We start from the raw sequence: 26,922 nt of genomic DNA on the forward strand, positions 1-26,922 counted from the left end.
TCTCTATCATGCGGCCGGCCCTCAATAGGGTTGTAGGCTTATCGCTGTGTACTTGCTTCCCTTGTGGAGTGCGACCCTTTTTTCTTGTTGGAAAATAAAAACAGATTTGAAACAAAAACCCACACCTTCACCTCACACAGTGCCTCTCAGGTCCTTACTACCCCCTCCACCCCTTCCTCTACTGAAGATCAGCGACCCCCCTCCTCACCCAGACCTGATGAAAGAAGCATTACCAACTCTCTGTCCGCAGCACACATTGCACGGACACCCTCTTCTACTTCACCCATCACCTCTCATCGACCCCTTCCTTCACACAGATTCAAGGAAAGAAGCAACACCAACCCTCCCTCCTTTCCACGCACTGCACTGACACCTCCATCTACCTCATCAGCACTTCTTGGGACATTAACATTACCCCCTCTACCCCTTCCACTCTGGAAGAACATCGACCCCTTCCATCACCCAGAGCAGATGATAGAAGCAACAACTTTATCTCCTTATCATGTACTGCACTGACACCCTCATCAACTTCACGCAGCACTTCTAGGGACCATACTACTACCCCCACCACCCCTACTTCCCCAGAAGAAAATCGACCCCATCCCTCGCCTAGAACCGATGAAAGAAGCAACAACTCTCTCTCCTTAGCACGCGCTGCACCGACATCCTCATCCACCTCTCGCAGCACTTCTCGGGACCCTTCTACTACCCCCACCACCCTTCCTTCTCCTGAAGAAAATCGACCCCGTCGCGCACCCAGAACCAATGAAAGAAATATACACAACTCGCCCTCCTGAGCACGCATTGCACTATCACATGCAACTAGAATTAACATGAGAACCAACATCAATATAACTCCCTCAACACCCAATATCCTGTCGCCCTGCCACATCAGCAGATTGAACAAGACTCACTCAAGACCTCATACCTCACCTCTAGGAACCTACAAAACGTTATCCTAGAAATCAGAACCATTTTACAACTTGCTGAAAAATCTCTTACTCAACTTAATCTTCAAAACTCTCTAAAGACAGTCGACAACGTGACAAAAACTATCCCCCTGCCTCTAAACAATCAACACTTGTGCACACGCAAACTCTACAATTACATTACGGACCAGGAAATACAAACACTGCTACTGCTGTACAAAACTCCATCCGACCATGCCATAGAGAAAAAGGAATACGCTATCCGCCTAGTCTCCATCAGCCCATGCAGAACATCACATCCAATCCATAGAGGAAGAAACCAGAATAATCTTCACTTTATAACCCCAAACCAAGATAACCAGGAGCATATTCTAAAGAATTCCTCAAACCAGATCTCTTGCCTTCTACTAAACTGCCGTTCAGCCCCTAAACACGCCTCTGACATTGCCGATCTCATCTTCACCATGCCTAGACCTTTTGGTCTCTCCAGACTTCAACATCATTAGATTAGACAGACCTCACTAAATAGGCGGAGGCTTAGCCTGCATATATCGATCTGACATCACCATCTCAACATTTCACTCCGAACCCCTGGACTCCTGTGAATACCTTGGGATCTCTGTGAATTCATCAAGCAACCACTCCCTCAAATTACATATATTCTACCATCCTCCAGGTCAAAACACAATTTTCACAGAACAACTTATGGAAAGCATCACTGCAAACTCTTCCCCTCACTCTAATGACATATTCCTTGGCGATTTCAATCTCCATTGGGAAAACACACTGGACAAGCAGGTCAACACCCTTAAAACCTTCCTTGCAGACCACTCCCTGATCCAAGCTGTCTCAAAGCCTACTCACACAAAGGGTACTACTCTCGACTGGCTAATTTCTAAACAAAATACTATTGAATTGATCTTGATTACACCCTGTGACTGGTCAGACCATCACATTATCACCTTGCAAATCCCATCCTGTAACAAGAAAATCTTCCCACAACAAATTAAAGCTAAACAATGGATAAGAGACACAAAGAACATCAACTGGAACAATCTTGCCTCCCAATGTGAGAAGGTTTTTACCGCCCCCCCACCCCCAATAACATAACAGACGTCACTGCCCTCACTGCTCACTATGACTCTACGATGACCAAAATATTCGACAGAGCCGCTCCGCCAAAACTTGAAAGAATTCCGGACAAGGATAAAAACCCATGGTTCAACAAAGCCCTGAATGATGAGAGATGCAAACTCAGATCAGCTGAATGGAAATGGAGGTAACATCCCTCCCCCCTCCAGCTGAAACTACTCCGGAAAGCCAGAAAATCATACAATAAAAGTATTCTAAAATAAAAAAAGGCTTCTTCAAATCAGAACTAGAGAATGCCAAAAATAGACCAAAAAAAACTCTTCGAAATTCTGAATCATCAATCGTACGAATTAGCCAAATCTTCACTCTTAACATCAACCTCACAGCTAAGTAGTGACAAATTTTCCACATTCTTCACAGCAAAAACAAATTCCCTCCAACTTGAACTCAATATGGCAACAATCAACTTAGCCACCCCAAAGATCAGTCAAGCCACTAACCTGGTACAACATAAGCTATCTCTGCCCAAAAATAACTCTCACTGGTCTACCTTCAAATGTTACAATATCAATGACATCCCCAAAATTCTAGCAACTACCAAACTCAACAACCACTTCAATTACCCCGTCCCAGCAAACTGCCTACCGCACATCTATCATATCATCTCCCCTCTCTGGACCAAAATCATTAATGCCTCGCTATCACAAGGTCACATCCTGGACTGCCTAAAAACTGGTCAAGTCACCCCTATCCTAAAAAAACGACAGCTAGCACCTCCGACCCCAACAACTTCTGACCAATAACCAACATTCCCATGCTAGCAAAGGTCTTGGAAAAATGTTGCATAAAAGAAAGGAGGATTGTGTCCTAAATTAATTGGAAAATAATTCTGACGTTTTGCTGAATTAATTTTTCTGTCTATACCTCCTTTTTACGAATAGGAATTTATTGTTTCCTTACTTTTAATGTCTATTCCCTTCTTTTTAAATATATATATATTTTTTCAAAACTATTTTTATTTAGATCGCTGAGATAAACATACACAGTGCTCCGATCCCCGGAGGAGCTGTGACAACAATTATGCTTCATACTGTGCGATTCATTTAACTGTCATACCCTCCACCCTCCACCCCACACCCCAACTACCCAACCCTCCCCTCCCCCCCCTCCTGCAACACAATGTCTCTTCAATACTGTTTAGGGTAAGCATACAAATGTCCGTATAAGTAACCTTGTCTCAACATGCCCATTACAACTGCCCATCCTCGCCCCTTGGCGGTGGTGGAGGCTCCAGCCACAATCCCCTGTAGTCTGCCCATCTTTTCCATATTTTATAGTGTTTTGTGGGGCAGCCTCTGGCCTCAAACACCGGCCGCTCCAGTCCCATGCAAAAGTCCTGGCCTTTCTTCCACCCGATCACCTTGGGAGCCCTGGGATCCTTCCAGGCCTGCGCCATATCTCGTTTGGCTAGTGTTAGACCCAGCAGCAGCAAGTGCCGCTTGTAGACGTTACCGCCCACCCCTTCTAGTACATGGAGCAGGCCCGATTTTGCCGTACGGGGGAGATCCCATCCCAGCACCTCCGACAGACAGTCCCACACACCAGTCCAAAATCTCGCCAGGCCGCTACATTCCCACACTGTATGTAAGAGGGTGCCTATTTCATGGCCACACCGCAAGCACGCCAGGGACTCAATCAGATCAGCCCTCCACAATCTCTCTCTGGTATAATAAGCACAGTGCAGGTATTTGAATTGTATTAGGCGTAAGCGGACAGCTATTAATGCCCCCCTGGGGGACTCGAGAGCCTCCCGCCAGTCCTCCTCCTCCAACTCACCCACATCCCGCACCCAGCGGTCTCTCAGGGGCTGTAGATCCGAGGAACAGTCTGTCACTAACATTTGGTATATTTTGGATATCTTTTTGTCTTCTAGATCCCCCATAAATACCTTCGCCTCTATCGGGCTGAATTCAGGTAGCATATCTAAACCCACAAGTGCAGGTGCCAGAGCGTACCTAAACTGTAAATATCGAAAGAACTGCGTGCTGGGCATGTCAAATTCTCTGCTAAGGTCTTGAAAGGATTTAAGCGTGGTGCCCTTTAGGACCTGGCCCAATGTTGAGATTCCTATCAAATCCCAGCCCCCAAATCCCGGAAGGGACATCAGGGCCGGTAGCTGCCCGTTATGCCAGAGCGGGGTCTCCCCCGTCAGCTTTCCCCACCATCCCATACGACGCAGTGATTGTCGCCATATCTGAAATACTACTTGTGTCGCCCTAGGCAATCTCTTTCGCAGCTGCGCCGAGTATAGGACCGTGTGTAGGGAGTCCGGCTCCATTAGGTACCTTTCTAGGGCATATGCCGGATCCTCTCTGCCACTGTACCACCAATCATTCAGAACTACCAGGTGTGATGCTTGGTAATATGACAAAATATCCGAGGTCGCCAGTCCCCCACAGTACATGGACAGAAAGCAGGTCCGCAGAGCTACCCGCGATGCCCCACCGGCCCACAAAAATCGACCGAGTGCCGAGTTGACCAGTCGGAACCATTGCGGCGGTATTGGGAATGGGTGGTTTTGCAGTTGGTACAGCAAACGGGGAAGGGGCAACCATCTTAAAAATGGCAGATCTACCATATATATAGAGGGGCATGCGGGACCAGCACTTCATCTCCTGCTGCACCTTGTCCCATACCGGAACTACATTGCGCTCCCAGGCAATTGTCGGCGTGGTCGTCAGAAACACTCCCAGATACTTAAGACCCCCCGCCGCTCTCTGTAGTGATGAGGCCCACGGCCCGACCTCAAAGTGGTCACCCAAAGTCCAGAGGGTGGATTTCTGCGGTTTCAGGCAAAGTCCCGAGACTTCTCTGAAGATTTTCATTATGTCTAGGACCCGCGGCCCGGACCGATTCACGCTCGTAAGGAAGAATAGGACGTCATCCGCATATAGTGCGATTCTGTCCGACGGTCCCGCCTGCCACTCAAAGCCCCTCAGCTGTGCATCTATCCGGACCCATGCAGCCAGCGGCTCCATAGCTAGAGCGAATAGGTAAGGCAAGAGGGGGCACCCCTGCTGAGTGCCTCGTCCTATTGGGAAGGCTGCCGATACCTCCCCCGCCACCCTCACCGAGGCCGTCAGACCAGTATATAAAAGTTGGATATAGGACATAAAGTGGGGCCCTAGATTGAGGCGCGGAGGGAGGGCAAATAAGTAGGTCCAACTCAAGGAATCAAAGGCCCTGTCAATATCTGCTAGAAATAGTGCCGCTCGATCTCCGGTTTTACTCATCGCCTCTATCGCCACGTGGGCGCGTCGAATATTATGCCGCGTCGCCCGGCGGGGCATGAATCCGGCTTGGTCCGGATGAACCAAGTCTGATATGTATGGGAGAAGGCGATTCGCAAGTGCCTTGGCTAGTATTTTGGCCTCGGTGTTTAGAAGAGAGATTGGCCTATAGGACTCGTGGCGGTCCGGTGGTCGACCGGGTTTGCAAAACACTACTATTTCTGCATGTCTCCAGTCCGCCGGCAGAAGGCCCTCCTCTCTCGCTGCCTCCAGGGCGGCCTTGTAATGCGGCCCCAGTTGGAGGTGGTAGCACTTGAAAAACTCACTAGGGAAGCCGTTGGGCCCGGGGGCCTTACCAGTATTGAGCTCCCCCAGCGCTGTGCCCAGTTCCTCGGCCGATAGTGGGGCCTCAAGGCGCTCACGCACATCATCTGGAAGCGTGCGGGGCGGAAGATCAGTTATAAATTTGTCAATGTCAAGTGCAGAGAGGGAGTCCCGCGGGGCGCACTGTATCGCAAAGTAGTCGGCGAAGCTGTTCGCCAGCTCCCTTGGAGCTGAAACGGAGGCCCTGGCATTATCTCTGAGGCCCGGCAGTTCCTGTGTCTGGAACACCTTTTGGCAGAGTCTATGGAGCATCGTACTGGATTTGTCGCCCCATTGATAAATTCAACTTCTTGTCGCCAGCCAGATCTGCCGGGCTTCGTCCAACTGGAGGGAGGCATACGTCTGCTGCGCCAGTAAAAGCTGCCCTACATCCTCTAGGCGACTCGCCACCCCACATTGAGTCTCCAGCTGCTCCACCTCTGCGGCGGCCCGCACCAGTTCCTCCTGTCACCTGCGACGCGCTGCCGCGCACCATGCTATATCTACCCCGCGAAGCGTGGGTTTCAGAGCCTCCCAAGCTATCCGTATGTCGGACACCGTGCCTAGATTTTCATCCCAGTACTGGGCGATGGCCACCTCCAAGTGTTGCTGATACGCATCCTGCTGCAGATGCCAGGTGGATAGGCGCCACCGAAATAACCGTCTCTCTCTATCTAGGGGAACCTCAACCACCACGGGGGAGTGGTCCGAAAGTCCTCGCGGCAGGATAGTCGCCGAGATTACGCTGGTAACGACTGCACTTGGAACAAAAACATAGTCTAATCTCGAGAACGAGTGGTGAACCGCTGAGACATATGTGTACTCCTGCTCATGTGTGTGTAAGTATCGCCATGTGCCCACCCAATTCAGGCCTCTCACCATACCATTCAATTTAGTGGGGGTATCTACTATGGGGTCACCCCTGAATCTGAGGCGGTCAATCCGACACTGCATGACGTCATTCCAGTCCCCCCCTATTACTGCCAGGCCCTCTGGGATTTCAGCCCACACCGTGAAGAGTTTTTCAATCAGAGCCCATTGCAATGGGGGCGGAGCATACACGCTCCCAAGAATTATCGACTCTGAGCCCACCGTCCCTTGCACAAAGACATATCGGCCTTGGGGGTCTATCCAATGTTTTGTGTGTGTCTAAGCCAGTCTGCGGTGTAACAGTATTGCGAACCCCCGAGATCCCCTCCCAAAGCCTGCGTGCTAGACCTGATCGTAGCCATACCTCTGTAGGCCCAGAGCCTTGTTACCCATTAGGTGTGTTTCTTGTAGCATCAAGACATCCACTTTCTCCCTCTTCCCCTGTCTCAGCACTGCACCTCTTTTGATCTTGTCGAGCATACCCCGCACATTCCAACTCATCACCTTCATTAGGGCGCCAACATGCGCCCACCCACGGTTTTCAGCCCCCATCTAAGCGTAGGTGGAGTCGTACAGCAAGTAGCGGGCACAACAGGCGTGGAAACCACAACAGCATCTTTCGAGACAATCGTGTGCAGAACAACCCCCCCTCCTCCCCTCCCCCCTCTCTCAGGCCCCAACCACCCCTCCTCGCGGTCCCCCCTCAAACCAACATCAATCAACTTCCCAAAACTCCCCCCCCCCCCCACCCCCACCCTATACCTCAATGAACGATGAAGTATCTGTCGCGGTGTAGCGTGACTTCTGCCCCCAACATGAGACAGACCGCCCACCCCACCAATAGATCCCCATAGCTACACTTAACCAACTAACAAACTTGTCCTAACAGAGGGGTCGAGTCCGCCCTCCCTATGCCGCTCCCCCACCCGGATCCCAAAACCACAAAGTTACTTGTATAGATGAAGTCTTAAGCTGCAGTCCGCCAAGGCGGTCCATATCTGGGAGGAGCGTATCTTCCTCCCTTGATCCTGAGTGATCAATCAACTTTCGCTGCGATACCTAAGATGCCGGATCTTGAGAATCTGGAGCCCCGGTAGCTCCCGCTGCCCCATTCTCCGTAGTAGAGTTCTTCTTAGGACGGGATCTCCAATTGCTTCTGCTGCGCGATCGCCGCGGGGTCCGAGGGGGCCCGGCAGTGGAGGAGTCCGAATCTCGACCCGGGGGAGTGTGCACCCTAATACGGACCGTCTAGTCCGTCCAGGCAAAGACTTTCTCTGGGGTGTTAAAGAATAGGGTCTTGGACTGGAACACCACCCGCAGGCGGGCCGGGTAGAGCAGTGCATACTGAATTTATAAGCCCCGCAGTCTCGCCTTGGCCTCAGTGAAGGATTGGCGTTGCCTCTGCACCAACTTAGTGTAGTCCGAAAAAATCAGGATTTTATGATTGTCAAACAGCAGAGGTTCCTTCATAAGGGCCTGCCGCAGGATCGTGTCGCGGTCGTGATAGTTAAGCAGTTTGGCTATCACAGGTCTAGGGCGTTCCCCAACCGGCGGCTTCTGGGTCAGTGCTCGGTGTGCCCGTTCGATTATAAAACATCGCAACAGGGACTCCGGAGGAATCCAACTTTCCAGCCAGCTGGTCAGGAAGGCCTCCATGTCACCCTTTCTCACAATCCTCCGGAAATCCCACAAATCGTAGATTGTTCCTCCGGGCCCGCCCTTCTGCATCCTCTGCCCTCAGGGCAAGGCCTCTCTGGATCCCCTCCATATTGGCCACCTTCTTTTTAAGAGTCGCGACGTCATCCTCCACTCCAGTAATCCTCGTTTCGGCTTCAGTTATGCGAGCCACAGCGTTGCGTAGGTCTTGGCGCAGTAATGTAACATCTGCTCCGACCGCCCCAATTTTCACGTCCAACATGTCCCGGGACTGTGCTATTGCCGCCATGAGGGCGGCATTATCAGGGACGGATGCAGGTGGCCCCCCGGCCGCACCGGCACCCCCAGGCGGCCCCGTAAATTTATCAATTGTGCCCTGCTTTGAGGTGTGTCCGCTGTTGCCGCCCCTCGTCATGGCTGCCAGTATATACAGGTACTAGGTCCAGGGCGCTACCAGAATAATGATCGGGGTGCAGGTGACCTTCCCCAGGTCAAGTCGCGCCTCTGCCTATGTCGTCGCACCCCTGCGCTCCAGCCGTACCTCAATGGGGTCGCTCCTCACTCCGGAGACCAGTAGATGGGCCACTGCCAGGGCCGGGGCCACGTGAATCACTCCGCACCGCAGGGCGCACTCCAAGGGGCCAACCACCACCGCCCGACGGGCCGTCACCGCTGGGCTAGTCCACAGGATACAGACCCCTGCGGGGTTAACTCACTTCGAGCATTGTGTAGCAGGCCACCGCTACCTGCGGCCACCTCTCCTCATGAGGGCCTGCCCAGCGGCCCCCCAGTGTCTCCAAACCAGAAGGGGAGAGGTCCCAGTACACTGCGTGAGAGGCGCCGGATGATTGCCCCAGTCCAAATATCTCGCCCCCCCTCAGGCAGCACTAGGAGCCGCTGTCAGGGTGTAGCAGAAGGCGGGGGGGAAATAAGAATAATATCACCAGGAGGGGGGGGTCTCTGCCGCTCCACAAACTCCACAAGCCGGCCGCTCCCGCCAGTCCGCCGTGACTTTCAAGCGGCCCGCCCGGCCGCCGTCTTAGCCCCTCACTCGGCCGGCGCTGCGGAGCGGGGTCCCCCGTAGCCAAGCCGCCGGCCTCTGCACCAGTCTCCCTTGGGGCACCTCCGCTCCCACGTCCCCCGGAGTCCCGGTAGTCAGGGACCGGCCACCGCTCCACCTCCTCGCCGGCCACGCCTCACTTCCGGCCCGCCGCTGCAGACCAGAGGTCCCGGCTTCACTCGTGGCAGCAGGCCGCACAACTCCGGGGCCAGAGCCGCCGCCCGGCAGTCCGTCACAGCTCCCAAAAGACCGCCGAGGCACCGCTGCTAGGTCCGACGGCCAGATGTGTCGGTTTTGGGCGTCTCGGGGTGAAGGAGACGAGGGATAGATGTAGGATATTTGATCGGCGGGACGGAGTTCACCTAAGCTGCGTCTGCCATGATCGCCGCCTTGGCCACGCCCCCCTTAAATTATTTTTGAACTATTTTTAACATTGTACTGTGTAATGAATAAACTGTTCAGTATTTTTTCATATTTTTGTTTGCGTTTACATTTTGCCTCACTAGTACAGTATTCTGTTAGTGCATATTTTTGTCTATTTGTCTCTGTGAAGATCTGTTATAATAATAAGGTGTCCCAAAGGGAATATTTACTTGACTAAAAATCTTGGAAAAATGTGTGCAGCAACAACTGAATCTACACATCACAAACTTCAATTTATTGAACATCCACCAATCGGGGTTCAGAACTGGCCATAGCACAGAAACAGCCATCCTACATATAGTGGACAACGCTATTTTAGCTCTTAACCGCAATGAAACATGCCTGCTAGTCCTGCTCGACCTCTCATCAGCCTTCGATACGATCAACCACGACAAACTTCTAAGAAGACTAGAAGACAGGATGGGCTTTTCTGGCAGAGTCCTTCTATGGTTCAAATCCTTTCTGGTAAATAGAACGCAATCATTCATGACTGACAAGATCCTTTCTCTATCCTCACCTAACTTACTAGGAGTACCACAAGGCTCCACCCTATCACCCACACTATTCAACTTATATGTCGAACCACTCACTGATCTACTACAGCAGGCAAACATCTCCTCCTACCACATGTACGCAGACAACGACCAACTTTACATTAAAATCACCTCCATTGAAGAGCTAAAGTTTATGAATCTAGCTCTCGAAAAAAAACGTCCAATGGCTAACGACCAACTTCCTCTAGCTAAACTCACAAAAAATTTAATTTCTTTTAACCTCCCCCCCAACAACTCAGAGGAAATAAAGGAATGGACCAAAATGATCACTGCTCTGAATTGCACGCCAACATGTGTGGACTCCACAATATCACTTGGAATCACACTAGATAAGAACCTTAACATGCAAGCTCACATTAATTTGATGGCTAAAAATGCCTGCTTTCACCTCAGCTATCTCAGAAAAATGAAGTCATTCATCAAGATCCCTGACCTCAAAACTGCAGTTCAGTCTTTAGTCATTTCAAGGCTGGAGTACGGATGCTCCACCCTTTCAGGGCTTCCCAGAATCTCTACAGCACCTCTAAAAGCCTGTCCTAAAAACCGCAGCAAGACTCATAACAGGATCGAGGAAATTTGACCACATATCGCCACACCTGAAGGCGCTCAACTGGCTACCCTATGAAGCTCGTATTCACCTAAAGATTGCTTGCATTACTAACAAGGCGCTACACCACAACACCCCTCAGTTCCTAGCCCAAAAACGTACACTATCTGGAGGAAATAGACATTCTAGAAGCAGAGATAATCTACTCCTAAAACCCTCACGGTTCAACAAGACTAAAACCTCCAAAAGAGCATTTTCTGGAGCAGCGCCAAGAATTTGGAACTCGCGTCTGCCATTCATCAGAAAAATCGCCTCGACGCCCCTCTTCAAAAAGGAAGCAAAATCATTCTTGATAAGCACAAACACCACGCCAGCTTCAACTTCAAACTCATCTATACTCTTCGTCCTTTGATATTTCGAAGCTGAGACTTGCACAATCTCGAATTGACTCCTTTTGCTCAGACCAGTTCTCTATTCGGCCTTTATCCCCCGAACTCTATTTGATTTTCTTGTTACTTGTATGCATTGTTTTGTATGCTTTGTTGGTACCAAATGTGCTATTCATACCTTGCTCACCTTGTAAAGCGCTCTGTTACCCTAGCTTGGGTCAATCAATCAATCAGTGACACTTATAAAGCGCGCTACATACCCGTAGGGTCTCAAGGCGCTGGGGGGGAGGGGGGGGGGGGGTGCCGCTATTGCTCGAACAGCCAGGAACTGGTTCGCGCTATAGAAAACTTTTAAAATAAATGGGTGATTCAGTGTCTTCGGTGGTGGTTTAGGTCCAGGCAGAGATGGTGGGTTGGTTGGTGTTGTTGGCGGGGGGTGGTTTCAGAGTACGGGGTTCATTTGTTGAAATTGTCATAGAGAGACTTGATTTTCAGATGGAAGTAGGAGCTGAGCTTGTTTCAGAGGTTCTGGGAAGGGGTGATATCCATGGCCTCTCTTGGGTGTTTAGTGAACTATTGGATGATGCTGAAGAGTTATTTCGAGTTGCAGGCGTTGGTGGTGAACTTGTTCTGGATGAAGGTTCGTTTGATGGATCTGATGCGGTGGTGTTCTGTCATGGCGTTCTTGTAATTGGTGCGGTCTTCCAGTGTTTTGCTGTTTCGCCAAATCTTCTCTAGATGTCTGCAGGATTTCATTAGGAATGGGCCCGATCTGATATACCAAGGACTGCTATGACTCCTGAGGTTAATGCAAAGGTTTCTGTGAGGGGTTCCCAAGGAGATCACCCTTGGTCATTCACCTTCTACTTGTTACTGGTACCTTAAACTAGATATGTGGGTGCATGAGTAAAGAAATGTTTCTTTACTTGGGGGGCGGAGCTTGCCAGCAACCGAGATGGCTGCCTAAGCCTTGAGCTCCGTCCAGTTGCGCATAAAATTTGTCATTATCCTGCATCGGATCGCTGAACACCATCACAGCAGCTCCCCCCGAGCAAGCGGAAGTCCGTAGCTGCCGGTGGAAGGCTGGCGCTTTGAGCTGGCGTCCCGGAGCCTGGAGATATTGTTTGCAGTGGAGCGGAGGTTTGGCGGGCCTTGCAGCTGCAAGCTCGCCCCTGCGTTGCTGTGGTGCGGTGCCAGCGGCTGACTCGGAAGGAGCGGGCGGAGTAACACAGAGGCCGGACGGAGGGAGAGCGAAAACCGGGAGACCCCCCCCTCCCCTGCAGTGGTGGCGCTGCAGGGAGCAAGAAGACGCCACCCCCGTGACAGAGGCGAGGTACCAACGAGTGAGGCGGTGTCTGCGGCGTGGCTGATGCGGAGGAGCCCGCGGGGGTGAGAGCCGCGACCCGGGAAGCGAGGCGATCTTCGAGCCTCATATAGGTTGTAGCAGCACTGCCTCATGTGCAGTGAGGAGCGCCCAGAGGCAGACATCGGCGGAGCTGGATCTGGTCAGTCAGCAAATGAGGCAAGCTCTGTCTTAGCCCGAGGAGAGACTGTTAGGCCTGCTGAGAGACGGAGTGGGGCGGCAAGAGGACATTGAGCTGAGGGGGCTTTGAGTTGAGAAACTGCGACACATGCAAGTGTGAGGACAACTGCTGGTCCCCCTCTGCTCCTCGGTGTTGGTAGTCAAGGCCAGATCGAAGTGGGGTGTGGTTCCTGGGAGTACCTTAACAGCTGGAGGCGGACAGTGTTGAGGGGGGTAGCCCTAACCCGGAGCAACAGTGTGCGGCGGTCTGCCCCGGGTGGTGGATTGCCATACGACGTGGACCTTGAGGCGGGTGGTGCACCAGCTTTGCCCGTAGCAGGCAGGAGGTGGAGGTGTTGGGTAGTGTGGGCACCTTGCTGAACCAGCGCAGGACCCCGCAGTTTTCCTTGAGGACGCCGGTGCCCACCTAGCCTGGGGCCGCTGACGGTGGACTTTGGATCCTTGGCTTGCGGTGCGCTCGATCCGCGGGCATCTGCCACAACGGGGACCCCGGGCACCATGGGACGAGGTGACAAGATGCCGAGCAAGGTATCCTTTGCTCAAAGGCGCTCAAAGTCGCAGGACGCAACGGGTGAGGACAGAGCTGGCGAGCAGCCTGGTGAGGGAGCCGAGGCGAGCACGGACTTACGTACCCTACTTCTTGCGATGGAAAAAGGCCTCCAGAACAGCATGACGTCCTTAGGCTCAAAAATGGATCCCTCACCTATAGAATGGACAGAATGGTGGAGATGAATGATAAGCATGCGGAAAGACTCGACATGTCTGAGAGACGGCTCATCGAGGTGGAGAAGACACATACGGAGCTGGACACTGGCCACAAGGCACTCGGGAGACTCATGCAGGTTTTACAAGATAAAACGGAGGATTTGGAGGCCCGGTCGCGACGCTGTAATTTGCGTATTACAGGCCTTCCGTAAACGACTCAAACGGGCAACATGGAGTTGTTCGTTGAAAAGCTTCTGGTGACTCTGCTTGGGGAGGGAGTATTCTCTCCGATGTTCGTTGTGGAGCGGGCGCATCGTTTGCTGGGCCCTCATCCACGGCCTGGAGCCCCGCCGCGCCCCATAATCACCAAGCTGCTCAACTATAGGGACAGGGATGCGGCGCTGCGCCTAGCTCGGGACAAGAAGACACTGCGGTTCGGGGGCTCAGAGATCTCGCTATACCCGGACTTCGCGGCCAGAGTACAGGAAGCCTGCAAACATTTTGCTCTGTTTAAACAGCAGCTGAGAGATATGGGCCTGGACTACGCAATGTTGTACCCCGCAAAACTGCGAGTCAATCGGCAAGGGCAGTCCCACCTGTTCACTGATCTGAAGGCCCTGCAGCAAGCGCTGAAGGGATGGATAAGAGAACATCGCAAGAACCTGAATGGGCCGACAGACGGCGAGGAGCTGAGCAGCTAGCTGGATGAACAGGAGTAGCTGTGCCCTCTTGCTCTACTGCCTGATGACGGCAGTGGAGCTGTTGCGAGGAGTGCGGTGAGGCTTGGGACTCCGAGACATTATAATTGTTAAACTGGGTGCTGGCGGGTTTGGGGATGGAGAAGCTGGTTTGAAGGATTTGGTGGCATCGTAGGCCGCCCCGAGCGACCTGCAAAGGGAGTATTCTACTTGAACACGTGCATAAGGCCCTAAGCAAAGTTCTCACGTATGGTGATGTGCGCTGCCTATCGGCGCCTGTTGTCTGGAAGTCCGGGCTTGTGTGGGGGGGAGCTCAGGAACAAGTGGTTATGTTCAGTGAATTTGAATTTACAGTTGGGAAAGCATAATTTTTAATTTAAAACCGATGTACGAGATCCGGCGCAACTGCGGGATGGAGGAGAGCGTTCAGTGTTTTTGTGCGGTTACAGCACTGGTTGGGTGTGAGGCAACCTTGGCCCCAGTGTGCTATGCACTTCATTGACTTTCAGGGGGTCTTATTGTTTGGGGAGTCAGTATTGGGGAGGGGGGGTGGAGGGGGTTTCTGCAAGGCCAGGTTGGGAGCGGTCTGCTGTGGGAGGGGGGTGGGGGTGTATGAGTGTTCGGGTCGGATGTTGGGTGGTTGGGGGGTACAGTTTTGGTTTTTGAGCATGCACCAGAGCACAGTTACACTCAATGTATACACACGCAAGAAGCTCAGATTAGCTGACAATGGCGAGTAAAGCTTAACCAGAGAGGCCTAGACCGGTAGACTCGATTAGGGCGCTCACATGGAACGTTAGAGAGTGTGGCTCACTGGTTAGAGGCGGCAGACCCGAGAGCAGAGGACGGGCCCGGGACCAGGGTTCGATTCCCGGCGTGGCAGGTTTCTGGACCAGGGTCAGCGGACTCGATAATTCTCTCGCCTCGGTGCCCACTCTGATCAGCGATCACACTCGGCAACTCTGGGCATTAGCTTGCCTCATCTTCACTAACGGCCCCACCAGACCGCCGGGGATGCCTGGTCTCACCCTGGAGATACCCATTAAGGGACCATCTCTCAGGGAAGCCAGGAAGGGTTTCGCAGTGGTCGAAGCGCCTTGGGACCCTCCAGGTAAGTAGTGCGCTATATAAAATGCCTATACATTTAGTAATTACCGAAAGCTGCGAAAGGTATTGGGTTATTTACAGAGGCATCAGGTTGATGTGGCGCTCCTACAGGAGACTCACCTGCCACAATCAAGCAGGATGTTACATAGCAGAGGATTGGAGGGGAATATTGCCTCAGCTGACTTTACGACACATGCTAGGGGCCTACTAACTTGGGTTAACCCTAGATCGAAGTTAACATTGGACCTCTTGAGTGCAGACCCGGAAGGCCGTTTTGTAATCTCGAGATGCAAGGGTATGGGGTTGGACCTAATATTGGTTAATGTGTATGGCTAATATTGGTTAATGTGTATGGCCCAAACTTTGATTCCCCTGACTTTTACAAATCACTTGCAGCGAAGACCGGCGATTTCTCCCCGGCCCTGTTCCTATGGGGTGGGGATTTTAACCTGGTGCTTGACCCGGCCCTGGATAGATCTGCAGGCCCTGCCCGTAGGCCCTCAGCTGCCGGGAAAATGCTTCACAGCGTAATCACCAGCTCCGATCTGGATGATGTGTGGCGAGCGTGACATGCAGCGCAGGGGGGTTATACGCACTATTCGGCCTATCATAACATCCACACCGAATAGAATATTGGCTAGCGTCTTCCTCACTGCTGGGACAGATACGTGACTGTAGGGTCTTACCGCGTACCCTATCTGATCATTCACCAATACTCTTGGTAGTGGCGACCCCTAAGAAAACGATCCCACCGTTTACGTGGCGATTCCCACCCTACTCGCTCCTTGACCCCGTATTTAGAGGGGAACTCGCAGAAGCTATAGAGGTTTCTTTTTAGGCTAACGTAGGGTCTGTTGACAGCTTCCAGTCGGTTTGGGAGGCATTTAAGGTCTATATTCGGGGCATTGCCATGTCTAAGCACTCGGGGGTCCTCAAGTCGATTAGACAAAGACTGACAGAGCTGGAACGGCAATTGTCGAGTTTGGAGGAGCGACAGTGGACTGCCCACGACACAGCAGTTGACGAGGATATTCAAACCTTACTGACAGAATATCAAGGGGAGGCTGACAGAGAGGTCAAACATATGGGAAAGTATGCAACAGCTCGCACGTATGGGGAGGGTGATAGGCCGAGTTCTGTTTTGGCGAGAGCGTTGAGGGGGAGAAGGAGCAGGCCACAGGTCACGGAGGTGAGGTCGGAGGGGGCGAGACCCTCACTGAAGAGGTGGACATAGCACAGAGGTTTAGAAGCTACTACACTGATCTATATGTATCAAAGAGCGGGGACCTTGACGACGAAATCCTAGTCTACCTGGAACACATAGAGCTACTCACACTTACCAACACACATAGGGAATTCCTGATGCTACCCATTGAGAAGGATGAAATTGTCGAAGCCCTTGAGGGTATGCGGTCGGTCAGTGCGCCGGGCACCGATGGACTTACAGTTGGCTTTTTTAAGGCGTTCCAAGACCAATTGCTCCCACATTTGTCGGCGTTATTTGACGACATCTGTGTAGAAGGCTGCATGCCACACTCAATGAGGGAGGCGCTAATGGTCACTATACTTAAGCCTGGTAAGCCGCCTGAGTGCAGCTCATATAGGCCCCTTTCCCTCCTGAATGTGGACACCAAAATATTTGCCAAGGTGTTGGCAAACCGACTGGCGCTCTTGGCCCCACTGCTTCTCGCTCCTGAACAAGCGGGATTTATCCCTAGCAGGAACCTCACTCACAATATTCGCACGGTACTCGGCACTATGCAGCACGTAAAACAGGACACGAAGGCGATTGCTGTGACCTGACATGGAGAAGGCCTTTGATTCTGTGGAGTGGCCATTTATGCGGCAAGTGCTGCTACGGATGGGGCTGGGATTGCCCTTCCTGCAAATGATAGGATCTCTGTATAACAAACCGAAGCCCAGGGTATGTCTTGGAGATTTGGTCACCGACTCCTTCCCCATCAATAGGGGGACCAGAAGGGATGCCCACTGTCCCCTCTGCTTTATGCCCTGGTGGCAGAGCCGCTGGCGTGTGCACTCCGGGAATACCATGCTAACGAGGGTATAGGCTTCCCTGCGTACAGGATAGTTGTCTCTATGTATGCGGACGACACCTTGCTCTATGTTCGTGACCCGGAAACTAATCTATTGTCGATGCTCAGAGAAGAGGTGCACTATGGTGCCCTGTCTGGACTACGGGTTAACTAGGCTAAGTCACTGGCTTTCCCCCTCACTCCCGTAACACAGAAATTTGACATGGAGTTCCCGCTCTTGTGGACCACAGATCTGATCAGATACTTGGGGATACGGCTGCACACCGACCACGAGATAGTGTTCAGGGAGAACTATGGGGTGGCTTTCAGCAAGCTAGAAGATGATGTTGAGGCCTCGTGCAGGCTCCCGCTTTCGCTCCTGGGTCGCATCTCTATTATGAAGATGGTAGTGCTCCCCAGAATGCTGTTCTTGTTTGCCAGCCTCCCGATGGAATTGTCCCGGGTTTTCTTTCAGAGATTGACACAACTCATGACCAAACTAACCTGGGCGGGCAAGCAGCCTAGGGTACGATGGAGAATCCTCACCCTGCCTTACAGCATGGGTGGTCTCTGCGCTCCGGACCTGAAGCTCTACTACAGAGTCGCTCAGGCGTTGCACTTGCATACTTGGGTGCATGGTGATGCGCTTATCCCCCATGTTCGAATGGAGAAGTTATTTGCAGACCCGTTATCTCTTCCTGCTACCGTTTTCAGACCAGCGGACCACAAGACTGGGATCATAGACTTGATTACAGACACCAATCATGCGTGGCATTCCCTCCTGCAACAACAGGGTGGGGCACTGCTTTACTCCCCCGCAATGCCGATAGAATGGGCTCAGTGGCTTTCCCTTTGCAGAGACAGGGGAGTGATCGATGCATTGCAGCAGCTGAAACTCAAGCTAGCAGGCGACCTCTTTCAGGGAGAAAAGGCCAATACCTGGGATCAGGTGGCGGAGAGTGGAGGAGGAGACTCATTGCTGTTGCGCTTTCAATATCATAGAGTGCGTAGAGCCCTTCTTGAGCAGTTAGGGGATGACCTTGCGGAGCCTTTCAGAGGTCCCTGAACTCACATATATAGTGAAGACCGAGACTCCTCGTAAGCTGCTGACCAACCTTTACAAAATGTCAATGACACATAGAGAGCATCAGTACACGGCTGCAAGGTTGGCATGACAGAGAGATCTGCAGATGACAATCGATGACGATATGTGGCGCTACTGCTGTATAAGCACCAAACAAATGTCTTTAAAAGGTAGACACAGATTGGTGTATTTCAAATTTATTAATAGGGTATATTACACCCCTGAGCGGCTGCACAGGTACAGCCTCCGCCAGTCGGCTGCCTGTGAGAGGTGCGTTGCACCGGAGGCGGATTTCATGCATATGGCATGGCAGTGCCCAGGAGTCCGAGCATATTGGGATTCCATATTCATGGAGCTGAGCAAAATAGTGGAGATTGAGTTGGCCCCGGATCCCGCACTGTCGCTGTTTGGTCACTCTAGGAGGCTGCCTGGCGCTGTCCGCCGGCTGGTAGATATTGGGTTGCTAATTGCCAAGCGGGTGGTGGCCCTATGCTGGGTGAGAGGTCCAATACCCACGGTTAAACGCTGGCCAAACGACATGTTATACAGTTGCACGCAGTTTGAGCACTATAGTGAGCTGCTGCCATCCACTAGCAGCCCGAAGAATTTTTGGGGGTTGTACCAGGCATATTTAAGCGGCAGGGGCACTGAAGATGACTCTGAGAACATGCGTAATGGCAGGGTGGAGGCGGAACACTGCGATGACACAAGATGAACACCATGTTCTGCAGAGTATGTTTGTGAACTAACACTGGAGGGGTTACGCTGAGCTGGCGCAGGGGAGTGTAGGCCGTCATTGGCTGCCATGCTGAGGTATCGGTGGGGGGAGCTTTATAGACCTTTGAGGTTTTAAGATAGATGTCCGCGGGGATTGGGGTGTGCCCTAGTAGAGCCAGACCCCACGCCTAGGTGTGGGCGAGTTGTACTCTATCCTGGGGGCAAGAGGGGGGGCGTTGACAGGGCAATCTGTTACTTTGGGTTGCTAAGACCTATAAGCTTGCAAAGACCGCTACCTGCCCACTGTCGGGTTGTTGGCTAACCGGCTGTGTATACTACAAAGAGGGGTTCGTACAATGAAATGTCATTTTGCATGGTGTATGCTCTTTCGGGGGGGGGGTTATTTGATGACTGTGATTATGTGCCTTAAAATTCAATAAAATATATTTTTTTTAAATGTTTCCTTACTTAGGTCAATTTGTTGATTTTGAACATTTTATATTATGGGAGGAATGAAATCTTGTGATGTGAAACATTTGACGGGGTATAAAGGGTCAGAACTATGGCCAATTCAAACCCACAGACATTTTGCTATGCAGACCTGTCCTAGGTTACTGGTTTAACTTGGTCGATTTCTAGTGGTAGCTTGAAATGTCAGTATCAGATGTTGTAGGTGAGGAAAGTGCATCTTTCTGATAAAGTAAATCCAAAAGGCAATAGCAAAATTCATGTTATTTTTTCCTTACAAGCACAAGGCAACATTTCTCCTCTGAGAAAATTCTTTTGGGATGTTTAGCCGTTAGCCTAAGAAGTGAAAACACAGTTTTATTTATTTTACTTTAAAAAATGACACCATGGCAATTTGAAGTTTGAAAGGTTCTCACAAAACTCTGTGAAGTAGAGTTCCACCTCTCTGTGCACAGTGCACTTCTACTAGGAGCCCAGAGAGTGGACGTACATATTACACATAATTTGAGAGAAACAATCATAAGGCTGATTATGTTCAATGATATGAATAAAGAATAAAAGATTTCAAAGAATAAAAGAAAACAGCAGGTAGCATGACAATCAAAAGGAAATATAAAACCAACAATCCACCCCTAGTGTCCAGGAAACTGAAGGAGGTAATCATGCAGCATGATCAGACTGACTGGGTATATGTGATCTGAAGTCAGTCCTTCAAGTGAGATTTAAATTAATGTTACTAACTCTATTCATCACTTAGGTAAACTGATGGGTTTGCTTCAGTTACATGCAGCTTCCAACATAGCATTTTGAGCAGCAAAATATCCCTCAAACATTCAGTCAGCTACCGTATTTCATTGGCCTTGTACCATATGCAAAGATTTTCAAATGACAACAAATGGAAAAGGAACATTTTCACTGGCTCAGCACTGATAACTAACTCTAACAACCATTGCACATTCTGTAATTCCTCCAAGTGTGTTTGCACTGCATAGATGAACGTATGTCAAAATTCACTAAATAATTTCCAGATGCTACAAACATACTAAACTGAAATGTCGACATGAAACGCTCAAACATGCTCTTGCATGGGTCCGGCAACGCTATGGTTCCAAATTCTGACAACACGATGCGGTTGTAGGCTTGGTTTGTCGTATAAGAATCACTCTGCAGAAACTTGCTCATGTAAGTGACAGCGCCATCTGCAATTCGAAACTGATGCATCAGAGCCATGCCGTCGAACCAGTGGTTGTACCTAAACAAAAGAAAGAAGAAACAATTATTTAAAAGTTTATAATTAGAGGCTGCCTTCCAGGCAATAAGGCAAACCATGTCATGCTTTTTTGACAAAACACTATTATTTATTGGTGCAACCACTGCAAAGATATCTTCTGAGACTCATGCTACAGAGTAAAAAACTAAGGGGAATATTTACAATTAAGTGGGGAAGCGGGTCATTAAGCCAAGAAGGCTAACAACAGGCTTTGTTACTTTAGAAACACAGGGCTGCACCATATTTACTAGAATATACTGCAGCCTGCGTTTCCTTCTGCTCGGGTGCTAACTTTTGCTGCTTAGCGACAATGCAGGCTCCATTGCACCATAGTGCAAGGGTGCCTGTGTTGAGGGGAAGATTGATTATGTGCAGGAAGGCAGCCCTTCCTGCACATAAACAATCTTTAAATGCTGTTTTGTAACTTTTATGTGTACTCCTTAATGCAACACACATTGAAGTTGCAAAACTAGTGATCAATCCATTTCTCCACCATGTTCCAAACTCGAGATAGCAGAATGATTAGTTGAATATGTCCTCTATTTTTCATGAAACAGAAAAATAGCTTTTGGGGACTTGTTACTGTAGGGAATGCCAACATTAAATTCCTACATTTCACACTTTTAAATACTAGGCACCCTACCTTGTAGGCTACGAGGCCTATTTAGGGGTGACCCATCATTTCTTAAAGAGGGGGTATCCCCCTGTCAAAAGCCTTATTTTGCCAGGTAGGCTGCAGGTGTAAACTATAGCAGTCAGGATCCATTGGAAGGTGTTAGACCTGTCATCTTTGGCGTATTTTTCTACTGTCTTCTTGCTTTTGATTTCCTGTTTTTGACTGTGTGCTGCATTTTGTTTTTCCTGGTTTTAGGACTCTGGGCACTTTACCACTGCTGACCAGTGCTAAACTGCATGATCTAGCTCCCTGTGCAAATTGTATTGGTGATTGCTTTATCTCTGATTGGCTTATTTGATTTACTAGTACGTTCCTAGTGAAGTGCACTGTGTGTACCCAGGGCCTGTAACTCAAATGCTACTAGGGGCCTGCAGCACTGATGTGGTAGCCACATGAGTAGCCCCGTAAACATGTCTCAGACCTGCCACTGCAGTGTCTGCGTGTGCAGTTTTAAACTGCCATGTCGAACTGCAAAGTGCAACCATTTGCAAGGTCCAAACCTTTCCTTTTACTACATGTAAGGTACCCCTAAGGTAGGCCCATTGTAGCCCCATGGGCAGGATCAGTGTACTTAAAAGGTAGGACATGTACTGGTGTATTTTACAGGTCCTAATAGTGAAATATTTCTAATTTTGTTTTTCGCTACTACACAGACTATCTCTCTCATATGTTATCACTGGAGCTGCCTTGTAACATCTTACAAGTGTTTCTTCCAATTGGGAAGAGTTAGAGATTTGGAGTTTGGAGTCTTTGAACTCACAATTTGAAAATATATGTTTTGGTGAAGTTAGTTTTAAATTGTGTGTTTGAAAATGCCCCTTTTAGAAAGTGGGCATTTTCTTGCTTTACCATTCTGTGCCTCTGCCTGTCTGCAGAATTCACGTCTGAGGGAGTATGATAGTTGGGATGTTTGTGCATTCACTCTAGACAGCCACCCAAAGGGAGCTGATGTTTGCCTTGCATATCCTGATGCCCCATCACCAGACTGATGGGCCTTCCTGAGCTACAGTGGTGGGAGGAGTTATCACTGACGCCTGAATAAGGCTGTGCATGTCCTCACACAAAGCTGTCTCTATTCTCCTGGAGTGTGTCTTTAGCCAGGTCAGGGAAGCGCAGGGTATTGTGCACTACAAAGACTTTCCTTTTAAGTTTGCCTACTTTAAAGGCAGAGAAAGGGGAATAAGTATTGGACCTCTGAAACCCCAAAATCAGAACACTTCTGTCCTAAGGACATTCTGCTAGGTATCTGAATGCTGTAGGAGGGACTGCCACTCTCCCTGTTGCTTTGTTGGGCTGGCCTGCTGCTTCTGTCCTGAGAGACAAAGGACTGGACTTTGCTTTCTGAATCATGTTTCCAAGGTTCTCCAAGGGCTTGTGCATGCCTGCCTTTTGTCAAGAAGTCTCAGGGCCATCAAAGATTTCACTTGCATCTTGCTCACAGCAACTGGACTTCTCGGCTGAGTGTCCTGATTGCCAAGAGGTGCCAATTCCAGTTTCTGGGCCCTTGGAATCGTGTGGGTGGTGCTGCAACCCGAGAACAGCAACATCGACTCCGTCAGTGATGAAGCTGCCAGCATTGGAGGCGAGGGCACTGCTTGTGAAGAGCACAATGCACCACCCTGACTTACACCACAGCCCTGGTGTCGCTGACGACAGAAACTTAGCGACGCTGACTTAGGCATTGAGGCTGCTGCCTGCACTGGAGCTGAGCTTGCACAGCAGCCCTGACCTCTCCGACAGTGCTGCACACCGCCGCTGCCTGCACCGGAGCCGAGGGTGCCGCTCGTGAAGAGCATGACGCACCGCTCTGACTTGCAATACAATGCCTACCAACACCAGCACCTCAACTGCATCATCGTGGAGTCGATAACCAACGTGGGTGACCTCCCAAACTCATCAACACCGCACTGTCATATGGAACTGATGTACTGCTGCCTCACCTTCCCTGCACCGTAAGGAACCAACACCTCACTGCTCCTGCATAGCAGTAAGGAACCAACGAGGCACCACCACTGCATCACCTCGTCGATGCTGAGCATTGCTTTTGTTTTAATCACTTTAAAGGTATTATTACTTTGGGGTCTGGGTGACTCCGTGACCCGCCTGCGGTCCTTGAAGTCTGTGCTTAACTGTTGAATTAGTACCTGTCACAACGTCGAGATAGCCCTGTTTAGAGCTATTGTTTTCTAAGAGCTATTTTTTAACTGTAATCTTTTTAAAAGTGAAATCTTGATTTGTCTATGTTGGATTTTTGTGATTTTGGTCTTGTTTTATTCAGATAAATATTGGCTATTTATCTAAACTGGTGTGGTGTCCTTTTGTATGTTTTCCCTGTGTTACAGTATGTGTAGATTCAAATTCTTTACAAATTGCCTCTGAGATAAGCCTGACTGCTTGTGCCAAGCTACCAAGGCGGCGAGAAGGGTTTATCTTACCGGTGTAATCCCCTTACCCTCACTAGAGAGAGGATCCCTATTTAGACAGGGTGCAAACCACTACCAACTAGAGATCCCATTTTTAACATTGGTGGCCAGTGGTGAGGATAGGTCTTGTGTTTGTACTTTGCATACATTGATTGGTGTACATCACTACCATATTGGAGACTGTTACTCAACCACATACTTTTGATTCTTCTCTTCTTGGCAACTCCAGAGTTTTTGTAATCCACAATCATGTCTCAGTCAGGCGCAATCAGTTTATCTACAGATTTTGCGTTTGAGGAGGAAAAGCTGGAAACCTATGTGGTGCTTTAACTTAAAAATATCTGCAGGGATTCCGAGTGTTCTTTTAAAGGCCTCACAAAAAAGGAGGAGCTGCAAATGGCGCTGAGGGTCCGGTTAGCAGAAAGAAAGGCTGGTAGGCCTACTGAGGATGAGAATGGTGATGTGGAGGAACTGTGCATGCATAAGGATTTGGTGAATTAGGATCTGCCAGGGTAGAAAGCGCCTTCTAGGGCAAGCAGCAGTATTTCTTACTGAGATCTGTCACCAGAGGAGCTGGAATACAGGCAGGAGCCCAGGAGGCATCAGTTGGAGCTGGAAAGGCTCAAGATGAAGCATGAGCGAGAGCTCCAAAAGGATAAGTTGGGAGTAGAGGATAGAAAGGATAGAAAAATTGTGCTAGCTCAGGAGATGAGTTCAAATGAGTTGGACTTGAAGGCAAAGTCAAGCACAGATGGTGGCAGCGTTTCATCAGTGCAGTCAGAGAAAATAGTGCACATTCCCAAAAATATAGGGAAAGAGTATACTAAGGGGGATGTTATCCAGAGATGGTTTCAGGGCTATGAGGCAGCTCTTTACATGCATGAGGTCTGTGAGAAGAATTGGGGGGCAGGACTGTGGAATGACTTCACAGTGGAAGGGAGAGACAGACACATTGATGGCCTTAGGGGACGCCCCTGTCCTCACCTACCCTACCATGAAGGATGCCCTCCTTACCCAGTATGGTCTTACCCCAGATAAGTACAGGGATCAATTTAGGCAGAGTGAGAACCTGAATTCCCAGATATGGCTTGAGTGTGTGGATACTTTTTGCAGAGCACTGGATGGTTGGGGAAGGGCAGTCAGGTCACAGATTAAATGGGGCTGTAGAATTTGCTTCTGTGGGACTACTTGTCTAGTCAGAGTTTTCCAGAGCTGCGCCAGCACTTGATGTACATCATGCTTACTGTCTCCAGGAGGCTTGCTCAAGAGGAGCACTGCTGGGTGAATAACAGGGTCTACAAGTGGTTTTAAGGGGGAGACTTGGCCACAGGTGAGCAGGCTCCCGAGCAGCAGAAGGGGGGGGCAAGTGTAAAAATGGTGAGATCTCTAAAGGGCCCCAAAACAATGCCCAGGGTTAGGATCCCCAGCCCCTCCACTGAGAAGAAGGATTATTTCTTGCCAGGGAGACTGGAGGGAAGTACCCCCCGGTGTGCCATGACTGTAGCTAGGCAGAGCACTTCAGAGGGAGTCACAAGTGTCCCAAGCGGGCACAGGCCCCCACCAGTGGGAAGACATTGGGAATGGCCAGTGTAGCGCTTGGGGGGGAGTTGGTTCCAGGTAGGTGTGGGGAATCAGCTGAGATGACCCTTGTCTCACCAGGGGACAGTGAGATGGTCCAGAGAACGTTAATGCCTGATAAAACTAGGAAATACAGGCAGTAGGCGACCATCAAAGGACAAAGAGTAGAGGCTCTGAGAGACACAGGAGCAATGTGACTACTGTCAGGTGTCACTTGGTGTCCCTGGAGGCTTCACCAAGTAGTTGCAGGAGACAACAGCAAGCACATTTTTAAAATAGCTCAGGTTCCCATTGAGTTGGGGGAGGGGTCTGAAGTCCTTTATGGATAGCTGTGAGCCCATCTATGCCTTTGGATTGTCTGCTGATAAACAGCCTGGAACACACCACCTGGAGGGAGGTGGATCACAGGTCACACTTGCATATGTTGGGATTGCCTGAGTGGGCGTGCCTGACCACACAGTACATGGCAGCCCATGGTAATCAAAAGGGCCTGGATGTTGACACAGTGGCCCAGGTGTCTGCCAACAAGAGGAGGGGCAAGGGGTGCGGTAAAGCTGCTCCTGACACTCCCACGGTCCAGAAGGAGGCTGAACCTGAAGGGGTGCCCAGGGAAGAAGTGGCCGAACTGGGAAACCTGACTGAGCATACTCATTATTAAGGATAATGTGGCAACCCGATGTCCCTCAGAACCTGGGTATTGGTAATATAAAAAACAGTTGGTTCTGTCAGGTGATACAATTGCTGTGATAACTTTATTCAATACAAGAGAAAAAGTGTTTCACACTTCCTTTTACACAGTAAATGAAAAAACAACTGCAGTTTAGGTACACACCAAGAAAACAGGTAGAGTTGATTTACTCTTATATTTTTCAGGAAGTATTTAATATTAAATGGCTGTCACAAATACAAGTAAATTGCAAAAATACAAAGGTGACTATTGTGAGAAGGTGACGTGGTGACTAGTGAAGTGAACAGTACACTATATACAAAACATACATATGTGACATAAATTAAAAGAATGTTGAATTATTGTCCTGTCTCCTTATTTAATACATGTAATGTAAAACCCAATACTGATTGATTATTGGTCAAGAAAATGGTGTAGACATGTGTGATGGGAAAGTGTCGACGTTTCGACCCTGGACACGGCCCAGAGTGGTAAGTGTCACTGGTGGTCTTCCTCAGGACTGTGAAAGCAGGGGTGGACAGCCACAAAGGCAGAGACTTCAATCAATGAAATTGCGTGATCTATTGAAAGATCAAAAGGTCAGGACGTGTTGGGGATCCAATAGTGGTCTCCAAAATGTGAATTCAATTAATTAGGTTCAATCGCAGTACATCAGTTGACCATTTCTTCCTAATTGGAAAAGCTGCAATTCTCCACGATAAGGTTGGAGTCTTAATCGTGGGCAATGCCACAGCAACACAAGACATCCACCAGCCGGTT

At 50.0% G+C, this 26,922-nt stretch overlaps 1 protein-coding gene across 1 annotated transcript in view; it reads right to left on the minus strand.

The window, feature by feature from the left end:
- Positions 1 to 26,922, minus strand: part of LOC147732516 (carotenoid-cleaving dioxygenase, mitochondrial-like) — a 711,267-nt gene that overhangs the window by 376,706 nt on the left and 307,639 nt on the right. The window contains exon 2 of the mRNA XM_086958817.1: positions 20,572 to 20,780. Within this exon, the coding sequence (XP_086814943.1) occupies positions 20,572 to 20,780 (209 nt within the window). The remainder of the gene's footprint in view (positions 1 to 20,571; positions 20,781 to 26,922) is intronic.

This window comes from Lissotriton vulgaris, chromosome 2_1 (assembly GCF_964263255.1).
Source record: "Lissotriton vulgaris chromosome 2_1, aLisVul1.2, whole genome shotgun sequence".
Classification (NCBI taxonomy): domain Eukaryota; kingdom Metazoa; phylum Chordata; class Amphibia; order Caudata; family Salamandridae; genus Lissotriton; species Lissotriton vulgaris.